At 42.8% G+C, this 11632-nt stretch overlaps 1 protein-coding gene across 1 annotated transcript; it reads right to left on the bottom strand.

Annotated features, from left to right (window-relative positions):
• Positions 1 to 8743: 8743 nt before the first annotated feature.
• LOC148853637 (Cysteine proteinases superfamily protein) lies at positions 8744 to 11234 on the bottom strand. The gene is made up of 7 exons (XM_088982187.1): positions 10739 to 11234; positions 10025 to 10268; positions 9771 to 9935; positions 9545 to 9676; positions 9387 to 9468; positions 9192 to 9305; positions 8744 to 9100 (listed from the first exon to the last, which is right to left on the bottom strand). The coding sequence occupies exons 1-7, from the start codon at positions 10794 to 10796 to the stop codon at positions 9029 to 9031; spliced, it is 867 nt and encodes a 288-aa protein (XP_088838313.1). The 5' UTR covers positions 10797 to 11234; the 3' UTR covers positions 8744 to 9028.
• Positions 11235 to 11632: the final 398 nt, after the last annotated feature.

Raw genomic sequence — 11632 nt, 5'->3', positions numbered from 1 at the left:
CCACTCCTCGTGCTAGGGGTCCTAACTCGGTGCAAGGAGTTCATGACGAGTCTAGGTGGATTTGGCACGAAGTCTAGACGATTTGGAAGGTGAACCGTTGGTCGGGCCTGTTCAACTATCTGACTCAACCATGAAATGACCCAGGTTGCGTCTCGGGCACGCGCGGACGTCACACTGTTTATATACTCCGCGGACGTTAAAGGGCATGCTCAACCGATTTCGTCCTTGGGTAGCGTTCAATTGGTTTTCATGGGAGCCATCGAATCGTACAGGTCTCAATCGTTGATTGTCGAATGTGGTGGATTATAAATAGAGGGCCAAATCGCCCCATTACCTTCGCCATAAATCGTGTAACTGAGCTCTCTTGAGGTTGCATCGGAGTCATTCAACTCGTCATTCTTTTCTTTGTGTCCGAGGTTGTTATTGTCTTTTTGGTGAGTTCGTCTTCTTTCCTTAGTTGTTCCATTTTCTTTTCATGTTCAATATGTCTAGTGCTAGCATAAATAGGTTATTTAGCGATTCTATTGAGCCCGAGGGTGCCGATGTGCGGTCTTCGGCTCCCGCCGGTGGGGCTAGCTCTTCGCTAGAGAGCTCCTCTTTACACCTTTTAAGAGAAACGCCTTTACCTGACGTCGGGCCATCTCGGCTTGAGGAACCCAAACCTCAAGTAGAGCGATCGACCTTCGGAGAGGGGGGTTCCATCTTCTTCTCGAGGTCAGGATCCGAACAATTTCGACCCTTCCACGATGACCTTGGACAGATTGTTGTCCTTGATAGTCCGTTACTGTCTCTCTGACACTCTTGTCTTCAGTATTCCTTTGGGTCAATATCCTTGGGTTGACGGTCATCACGAGTTCGAGGTTTTTGAGGAGCAATTCGTAGCTGGGTTGCGCTTCCCGCTCCACCATTTCTTCGTAGAAATCATTAAGTTTTTTAACATCATTATTAACACGGGAGCAACCTCTTTTTCTCCCTCGAGAATGCTGGGTTGAGGTAAGTCCTCTATGTACACAGTTCGCATAGTGGTGCTGTTTATGCTAGATAGTTGTGCTAAGGCGTTGGCCTTAGCATTCTCAGACCTCGGAATTTGTCTGATAAAGCAGGAGACGAAGCTGTGTAGGATCTCTTTGTCTTTGGCAAGTAAACGGCCATAGTGGGGTCATGAGCTTCGTACTCACCAGTGACTTGGTTGACCACTAGTTGTGAGTCGCTACATACGATGAGGGGCTTTGATTTCATTTCCCTTGCTAAGGTTAGCCCGGTGATCAATGCTTCATATTTTATCTCGTTGTTTGACGCCTCGAATCTGAACCGGAGAGCATACTCCAGCTTCACCTCGCTTGGGCCGTACAATATCAGTCCTACACCACTCCCTTACTGGTTGGACGAGCCGTCGATGTGGAGGATTTAGGGCTCCTCGTCCCAGGTTGGTTCCGTTCTGATCGGGGCTGGCGTCGCACTGGTTAATGCTCCCGCCGTGTGGGTGAGCTCTGTCAACTTCGGGGTCGTTGCGCCGAACGTGCACTCTGCTACAAAATTCGCAAACACCTGAGCTTTGACTATTGGTCGAGGCTCATACTGGATATCGTATTCACTCAGCTCGATGGACCACTTCGTTGATTTTCCAAACACTTCGGGATTGAGCAGAATTTGCCTCAGGGGTTTATTGGTGAGAACAACGATAGTATGGGCCTAATTTCTTGGTCTCTTGATATGTAGTTTTTACATCCTGCAAAATTTTGCTAACATAGTAGATGGGTCGTTGAACCTGATCTACTTCTTTGATCAGTATCGAACTAACTACTTCATCTCTCACAGAGAGGTATAGTTTTAACACGTCCCCTTCTTCGGGTCGAGTTAAAATTGGGGCGGTACCTAAGTATTTTTTCAGCTCGTCAAAAGTGAGCTGGCATTCTTCAATCCACTCGAAATTCTTGCTTTTTTTTATAGCTCTAAAAAAGGGTAGGCACCAGTCTGCCCGATTTAGACATGAAGCGACTTAGGGTGGCTATCCGGCCAGTCAGCCTCTAGACCTCTTTTATTTTCCGGGGTGGTCTCATATCTAGAATTACTTTTATTTTGTTTGGGTTGGCCTTGATGCCGCGTCAGTTGACTATATAGCCTAGAAATTTACCCAAAGTGACTCCGAAGACGCATTTATTCGGATTTAACTTCATGTTATATCTTTATAAAATTTGAAAAACATTTTTTAAATCATCCAGCAAAGAATTTGAAAACTGGGTCTTCACGGCCATGTCATCAACATAACGTTCTACTTTATTACCGATTAACGACTCAAAATCTTATTTACAAGGCGCTGGAATGTTGCCCCAACATTTTTTTAATCTGAAGGGCATGACCTTGTAATAATATAACCCGAGCTCAGTTATGAAAGCAGTCTTGTCTTCGTCAGCGGGATCCATCCTAATCTGGTTGTAACCGGAATAGGTATCCTGGAAACTCAGCAACTCATGCCCTGAGGTCGCGTCCACTAGGCGACCGATCTTGGGTAGCGGGAAGCAGTCTTTCGCACAGGCTCTGTTCAGGTCGGTGTAGTCGACGCACATGCGCCATTTTCCATTGGCTTTCTTCATCAGAACCGGGTTAGCCACCCAGTTCGGGTAATGGACTTCCCTGATGAAGTCTGCAGCGAGGAGCTTCCCAACCTCTTCATCGACTACCCTCCAACGTTCTGGGGCGAGGTTGCGTTTCTTCTACTTTACTGGCCTGACTAAAGGGTCGGTATTAAGTTTGTGAGCTATAATTTTTGGATCAATCCCGGGCATCTTTGCTGCGGACCAAGCAAAAATATCTAAATTTTTAAGTAAGAAACTTACTAGGTAGGTTCAAAGCAGTTCACTAATCGAGGCATCGATCTGAAGAGTTTTGGCTAGTTTGACGACAGAGACTGGTATGTGGATCGTCTCTTCTTTCGGGGTAGTTGTTCGTCGGTATACTCCACTGGTTGCTCAAGCTCGATATCCTTTGTCAGCTTTGCTTTTCCTTTCAAGGCAGCCACGTAGCACTTGTGGGATTCGAGCTGGTTACATCGTATGACTCCCACTCTGTAATCAGTTGGGAATTTCATCGCTAAGTAGTAAGTGGATACTATCGCACATAAAACATGCGTGATAGGTCGACCTACTATTGCATTGTAGGGGGAGGGAGTCGTGACTACCAAGAACGTGTGCTCGAATCACACAATGTTTGGCCACGTACCGGCTTCTACGGGTACTGTGATTCGACCAAGAGGTCTGACCTCCTCGCTGCTGAACCCTATCAAAGGCGTATCTATCGGTTTCAGGTCGCTCTACTGTAATTGTAATTTGTTGAAGGTCTCATTGAAGAGTATGTCTGCTGAGCTGCTTGAGTCCACCAAGATGCATTTTACCTCGAAGTCGTTAATCCTTAGCTTCACCACTAAAGCATCATCGTGAGGGTACTGGATCCCGCGTGCATCGTCCTTAGTGAAGTAGATCGGTTCTTCAAGCCGAGGTTGCTTTGGCAGGTTTTCAACTTCGTTTTCCAATTTGCGGATCGAGGTCCCCCCAGTTGTTGATGTACATCCGGCGATGATGGACCCGTCGGTGATCATGTTAATCACTCCGCGAATTGGTCTTTCCTCCAGTAACTGTCACGGTGGTTGCTCATTCTGCCTGCTGACCTCGGGATCATTCCTCCTCGGGTCCCCTTGTCGATCTGCCTGTCGGTCTACTTGCCCCCTTTCTCTTCGCAATATGTAATTCTTCAAGTACTCGCGGTGGATAAGTTCCTCGATCTCGTTGCGGAGATTCCTGCAATTTTCCGTGTTGTGTCCATGATCTTGGTGGAGATGGTAGTAGACATTCGAGTTTTTTGTTACTTGGTCTCCCCTTAACTTGGGAGGCCATTTGATGAAGGAGGAATCCTTAATAGCCATTAAGATCTCTCCTTGCTTAGCACTCAAAGGCGTATAGCTCGTTCTCTCCACAGGTTGGGTCCTAGAGCGCCGACCTAGCTTGTGGGTGCGCGAGGGGGATTGACTTCTTGACTTGCTTCTTCCCTTGCTTGGGGACTTGCTTTTCTTTCTTTTCTGCCCACCATTGCTCGTTCCTTCATTATCTCTCTTCATCTTTTCCGGCGGTGGATTGCCAATCTTTTGGTTTATCTCCTTCTCGGTACCGATGAACTGATCTACCAACCTGAGGAATTCAGTGATATCTTTCGGTTTGTTAGCTACCACGTGCCACTTGAATTCTTTGTGGGTGATTCATTTCTTTGCCGCAGTGAGTCGCACCACTGGATTAAGGTTCAATATCTGCAAGTAAGTATCGTTGAAGCGCTTTATATAGCTTCTGATTGATTCTCCTTCCCTCTGAACTACGTCCAAAAGGCTTTCTTGCGACTTTGGGCACTTGCTGGTAATGAAATGCGCAGTAAACAGGTCGACAAATTGGGACCAGCTTTTGATGGAGCCCGGCGCGAGGTTCCGATACCAAGTTCGGACTACCCCCCTAAACATAGTGGAGAAGGCCACACACATGCAAGACTCGTCAACCCCAGCTAGGTGCATCTGAGACATGAAAGAATCCACATGATCGTTGGGGTCAAACGACCCGTCATACTTGTCCAACGGGGGTACCTTGAAATCTTTCGGCGTCGAAGTTGCCAAGAACTCGGGAGACAAAGGAGATGATCAACAAAGTAATGGAGGCACTGTCTTCGTAGCCATCAAGCTCACTTCTTCCTTTTCTTTGGCTTGCTCTACTTGTTGGCTTGGCTTCGTTGATAGATTGTTTCTGGCCGAGGAGTGGCGTGTCTTGTACGTCGCTATTGCTGCTTCTTCACTGACTTGGCATTGGTATTGCTGATTTCGGTCTGGTATGGAATTTCAGCATCACTACGGACATTGTTGCGAGGTAGATCCTGGTTCCTTCTTGCTAGGTTCTCTTGGTTGCGGGGTTCGCACCATCTATCGCGAGGGACGGAGGGGTCCTGCCTCGAGTTCGCACCTCGAACTCCGGGCTGGTTATTATCTCCTCGTGAGCCATCATTTTCCTGCTGGGAGTGCCGAGGTGGATTGGCCCTGTTGAACTGACTATCCCTGGACCTGTTTCTAAAATTTCCTTACGAGGCTGGAGGAGTGTGCTAACCGTCTCTCCTCCCATGGGGCAAAACCTGACCCTTGGAGGAATAGGTACTTGCGAGGTTCTCTCACCCCGATTGGGGGATCGGTTGACGTTCTGGCTAGTCCTAGGCCGATTGGGGTTCTGGACCTAACGTAACTTTGGGTGCCCGGATGGAATTTGTTGCTTGTTTGGCTGTAGTGGTGGGAACTGTTGCTGGTACTACTGGTACAGATAATACTGTTGATACTGTTGGAATTGTTGGACCTACTGCATCTGGATCTGTATTGCCCAGACGCACTGAACAATGTCATGGAATTGGGAGTGCTCGATTCCAGGAGGGATCACAGATGGCTCGGAGAAAGTCGCACCCAGTGGGGGAAGCGAAATGCTTACTTGCATAGTGCCCTATGGTACGGACAATGACAAGACTCCTGATACTGTAAGAGGAATAGTAAACTAGCCAATGCATACCGTAGGACCTTGGGGGAAGGTTGATTGTTGATCTTGCCCCCGATGACGTTCATCTTGGTACTTTTTCCAGTGTTGCTAGTCCATTGGGGCAAATTGAAAAATAAAATTGTAACTAAAGTTGGGATGACCTTTTGATTGTTTCCCACAGACGGTGCCAATTGATGGTGCGCGATCTAAATACTCCTAGTTGGAAGACGATCCGATCTCCAGTTGCGCGGCGAACAGGACCAATCTATAGAATAGTAGATTAGAGAACCCAGGGTAGCTAACCTGACGAGGTCGCTTCGATACTTAAGTCAATACTTATATTGTGAATGCGAGCTGAATACTTGAGTGCTTAAATGCTAGTGAGCAAAATAATCACGCTTACCTTTGCCTTGAGGTTTCATGTCCTTATATAATGGAGTAGTCGTGGGCCTTACGAGAGAGCTTCGGGATCTTCGGGCCATGCAGATAAGGTTTGTTCTGTTTTTGAAGGAGAGCAATATGTTGGTAAGGTTTATTGTTTACCTCCGATTCAGGCGGAGCTAGGTCGAGTCTCATCGTGACCCTGAGAAATTTGGGGTCCGTTGGGGAGGCATTTGGAGTCGATTATGTGGCGTTTTAGCTCTTTAACTCTAAACTGGCACTTCGATTCTTTAGTCCCAAACTAGAATAGGTATCGAGGTGTCTCTATGCCGAGGTGGTTTTTTAAGCCGAGGTAATTGGATACTCAAGCTCCGAATGTTGCAAAATGGGTTCGTTTAGATGAGTTATCACCCTCGACCAGATCACGTCTACGTGTTCCCTTCTTACTAGGTTGTGCCAAATCACCCTTCATCACTGGTATTGAATGTTATGCCTAAAAATTGGATCCTATTTATATGCAATTACATCATTATTCATGGAATTAGAATTGGATCAAGAAATCCTTCAATAATTTTGAATAACCCTCTTTTATTCTGAATAATAAAAAGGGATAGATTATAGATATCATTTCTTGCTTGCAAGAGAGAAAAAATGAAGCTACCTTAGTTACGATATACAAGGGGAAATAGGAAGTCATTTGCTCATCCCATCCAAAGCAGCAATGTCAAACGGGCAAATGCGACGTTTCAGATGCAAAATTAATATGAGCACGCAGTCAGTGTCGGGACACAAATAAAAGAAACCGGGCTATAAGACGCGGGCCAGTGTAATTCCCCATTAACATCATCTGTAAGGGGCCTGAAAATGCAGTCTCTCTAGCTTTAACTAGATTGCAATGAATGAATGTCCCTGAAAATAGCCTACCTTATCCCCTCTGAAGGTGGACACAAAGTCTAAGAGTCAAATTGATTGCAATATATCCTATAGAACAGACCTGTAATTGTCAATCTGCCTGTTCGAGAAACTTTGGGAGTGAAAATATGCTGAGTGTAAATTCTGGTTGACTTTTGCTTCAAATTTGTATTATGTCGTCTTTATTTGAAAGAGAATAGAGGTAATAGAAGGTTACTTGTTTGGGAGTGAGGTAGGAAGCAAACGTGATGCAGTCTCCACTTTGTAACAACTGAGTAGCTGAGCTGGGGAAGGTGGTGCAAATTTTGCATCAGTTTTTGAAAAGCAAAATTTGCACTGCTAGAGACGAAAGATACAATTTTTGTATCAGATAGAAGTGCAAATCATAATTACGAATAAATGGAAGCAAAACGGAACCAAGTGCAAAATTTGTATTTGCTTCAGATTTGCACTGCAAACAAACAAAAGTTTATATGCTTTTAAGATGCTGAAAGGTCTACTGCTTGCTAGAAACTAGAGGTGGTGATTTCTGATCCAATCTATCTAATTGGCTGGATGACCCATCTAACCCATCAACTTGTAACTCTTAAGTTCCTTCGTATGACTTCATTTTTTACCCCAGGAAGGATAATGGTACATAAAAAATGAAGTCATACGAAGGAACCTAAGAGTTACTCCAATTGGTGATAAAATGAGAAAGTAGACTGAATGATTTGGTCACATCCATAGAAGGCCATTTACAACAACTACTAGAAGAAGTGATCTATTACAAAGTTGATAGGGGCTAGAAGAGATAGAGGCAAACTGAAAAAGACTTGTTGGGAAGTAGTAAGAAATGATCTAAGTGCTCATAATTTGACAATGGATGTGGCACTAAACATAACAGAATGGCAAAGAGATCTGTGTAGTCGGCCCATATAGTTGGAGCAAGGTTTAGATGATGATGAATGATTTGAGAGGTACTTTGTGTACTAAATGCTTTTTCTGGGTGCAAGTACTAGATGAAGTTATGTGTATCATTCTCTCAAATTTTATTCTCTCTACTCTTTCTTCTCTTTCCTGTCTCCTATCACTTCTATCCATTCTCCCTCTTTCTTATCCCTCTCATCTATTCTCTATTTTCTAATTTCTCTTTCCTCTCTCCCTCCCTACTCTCTCCTTTAGACTCGGTTTGGTTTGATAGAAAACAAAAGAGAGAGAAAATGAAGAGAAAGTTCTCAAGAAATTTCATGAAAATCCTTGTGGACTTTCCTTCAACATTTTGTTTCTCTATTATTTCCTATCAAACCAAACACATCCTTAGGTTCTTTCTCCTTGGTTATGTGACTTCTCTATCCTCTCTCTCCTTCTAACTGTTTTTTAAAGAAATCAAATTTTTGTGTTTGGGTTGAACCAATTAGATAGGGACATGTGTTACCATAGGAGAAATCCATTTTTTTCTCAATAAGGAGTGGATTACATAGTTTAAAATATTCAAACGGGTCAAGATGGGTGGGTTGCAACCCATGTACATCTTAGAAATGTGGATTATCATTATCAATGGGCGCGGGTGGTCGATGGATGTGTTGGTCTTCAACCCACATCCAACCGAACCAATCCATTTGCCATCTGACTGAACACTTTTTCTCAGTGACTTCTTCCCTTCTCCATCTGACTGAACATGGCCATGGGCCATGCCTTTGCCTCTTCTATGCATGATGCATTTATCGCCCAAAGAAGCCAGGCACCTAATTCTGCAGGACCACTTACATGAAAATGGGGGATCATACTCAAAAGAGCTTAAAAAACCCCAAGAGGACTGGCCTGAGCAAAATGGGGCGATATGGGCACTACACAAAACTTTCATCCAACAAAAAAAAAAAAAAGAAAAAAAAAAGAAAGAAAGAAATGCCAAAAAAGCAAAATTGTTTTCCAAAAATGCTTCCTCAATTTAGGGAAATACCTTTTGGACATGCTGTATTTTCATTTGGATGGCCAATGCATCCAAAGAGCCCTATGTTTATACCATCATCTGACAATTTACACATCAATCATGTATATCCTTGGATTACTGTACCTGAAATTCACATAAATTTCTGAAAGACTGAAACTAACAAAGATGGACATGTTAGCCGGTGACCGAGGATATGCAATCTGCATGCCCCCTTATGTGACTACAGTAAAGGTTTCAGCAACCAAATACACAAAGTTCACGAACAGAATGATAGGACTTTCTTGCAGAACCTTTCAAAGCCTTGATAACTAAACCAGTTTTGCCTCATCTGTAGCAGAAAAAAGATTATTCAATATCTAATGCAACATAAATTTGTTTTACGAAAACTGACAGGCAACACTAAGATTCCTGGAACTTACAAAGTAAGGGTAGCCCTCAAAAATGCTAAAATTTTCAGGAGCACATTCTACAAATAGATTTATAAAATAAAGAACAAAGATTCCACAATCCTCATCATTCCTCTGCTGTGGAACCTGCGAATAATTTGTTATATCCACATTGACAAAAACACAGGAATATGGATCACAAAAGTCAAATAGGAGAAACATCTTCACCTTTGGCACCAGAAGAGGAATCTTTGAAATCAACTCTTCTTTCTCTGGCCTGCCCTCTGATCTGTAAATGTCCAACAAGAACCTGGAATGGCCAATACACAGAACTAGTTATTTGACCCAAATATATAAGGGCAAGAATGCATGTAATAAATACATACTTCCTTATATCGGGTTCAAGACGCTTGGGGTCTGTCATTTCAAGTGAATCCAGAAGCAGCATACATGGTGTTCTGGTTTTTGATTGTAGATTTTCTCCAAGGTTACACAGGATCAAAAGACTCCAATGATGCCTTACAAAACAACATTTCAACTTATCAATGAAATTGCAGAGGAGCAATATGAGAGCAACTTACATGAAATTGTATGGGAACTGGAAAAACGAACCAGCAAACAATGGGAACAAAAACATATTTCCACGAAAAAATGTTCTTTTTCTTAATCCACATCAACACCTTTGTTTTGGTGGTTCCTCTATACAAAGCAAACCACAACGAGTCAAGATATGTGAAGGAAGTCTTCTTATCTTCTGATAAGTTCCTCCATAAACTCCTACACAAGGCAAAGCAATGTCATTAGAGAGGTAGGGAAAACGCAGGAGATTCATTCAGCCTACTGCATTTGTGGGACTTAGAACTAACTCCAAGTAACGCTCAAACATGTCGGTGTCTAGCTTCCTCTTCTGCTTTGGGATTGTGGTCTTATCGCTAGTGACTCTCTTCGATCGCTCACGGTGAGGGAAATCATCCCAAAAACATGGGGAGGTAAATTCGAATCTCCTAATATCTTCGGCTTCTTGTCTGGTTATTCTCCTTGGAAGTGCATGCACACTGGCTGCAAGATGGACCCAGCATGAACGATGCTTTGAGTATTGCCGCCAAACCTCTGTTAAAATTAAAAAGAAAAAAAAAATAACATCAGATTTTTCGTCGGGCATTGGCTAATAAAGATTCAAACTCCGTCAGATTTTTTCAATCTGTCAAACTTACATAATCTTCAAGCACTGTTTGTCTAAATCATAATAAAGCTTGTTTTCTTTTTAATGCAAGCAATGCTTTTCAGGTTAAAATGTTTTATATTTGGTTTGAACTTTACACAAACACATAATACACCTCTCCCTACCCCCACCAAAAACTAACATCATATGCTCATGTATCATGAAGAACTGGTTGCTGAAGCCATTTCCAGAAAACCCTAATTTATGGTCTAATTTTTTTAGAACGGAACATGCAAAAATTAGTAGCTTCTCTTACAGTAAGCAGTGAGAACGAAATCATAACCCTAGTAGATAAACAAAACACAAGACTCCAGTCATCCAGTGATCCAACAAATAAGGGCAAAGATAGGTAACTTGCCTGAGTCGGGAGAGTCGTGATCTGAGGCGAAAACATCTTGAATCTTTCTCGTTCCCATGGAGGGATGGCTAACGGAAATCGCAGTGGAGAGAGTAGCAGTACAGAGTAGCCATTAAAACTCTGGTTTATCCTTTTTTTTTTTGTGTGTGTATTTTCGGGTTTGCCGGGAGTCAGAAGCAAATATTTGAAAATAGGTTATATTAAATTGACCAGAGAGTCCACAAGCATCTGATCATGTTGATCGACGACGCAGGTCCTCTCTTAGGTGGATCCTAAGGCCCGATCACTTTTCGTTAAATTATTTATCCACATAAATGCAAATATCGGAGTAAGTTTTTCCTGAACAAGATAGTACATTTATCCATGTATTTTTTTTATTTATAAGTAAATAAAGTAATGGTCATTTTAATCATAGAAATTCATTATTAAAATAGATATTTTTTTTATTCATTTATCAATAATTTTCTCTTACGTGAAAAAGTTATTTAACGATATAGGATATAAGTGCTAAAACTAAAACATATATATATAGAGAGAGAGAATTCTTGATCAAAAAACCAAAATCTCATTTATCAATTTTTCTCTTCTTAAAATCCAAAAAAAAAATAGGACACCCCCTAAATCTTGCTCTTAGCTTGATAGCTCTCGATGAGTGAATAAAAAAAACACGAATAGGAATGTCCTGAGACTGGATCTTCTCCGCACCTCACTCGTGTCTCACATGTACATCGTACCCTGCATTCCGAATGTCCTGTTTTTAATGCACGGTGGATGTGCATGTGAGGCGCTCCAGTGTGAGGAGCACATCCCATTCCAGATGTCCTGCCAATAAGATTCTCTTCCAATACATTCGAACATTATACGCCCGGTGGGTCCCATACATGATGTATGGAC

Source organism: Nelumbo lutea, chromosome 4, assembly GCF_056320005.1.
Source record: "Nelumbo lutea isolate HS-2025 chromosome 4, American lotus-T2T, whole genome shotgun sequence".
NCBI lineage: Eukaryota > Viridiplantae > Streptophyta > Magnoliopsida > Proteales > Nelumbonaceae > Nelumbo > Nelumbo lutea.
The sequence above is the reverse complement of the archived record's forward strand: the minus strand, read 5'-3'. Positions and strand labels throughout refer to the sequence as shown.

Coding starts and splice junctions, on each gene's coding strand:
- LOC148853637 (XM_088982187.1), bottom strand. CDS start 10,796: ATGGGAACGAGAAAGATTCAAGATGTTTTCGCCTCAGATCACGACTCT. Junction 10,269..10,738: donor TCACGACTCTCCCGACTCAG/GCAAGTTACCTA, acceptor TAATTTTAACAG/AGGTTTGGCGGCAATACTCA. Junction 9,677..9,770: donor TTTGTTCCCATTGTTTGCTG/GTTCGTTTTTCC, acceptor TTGTTTTGTAAG/GCATCATTGGAGTCTTTTGA.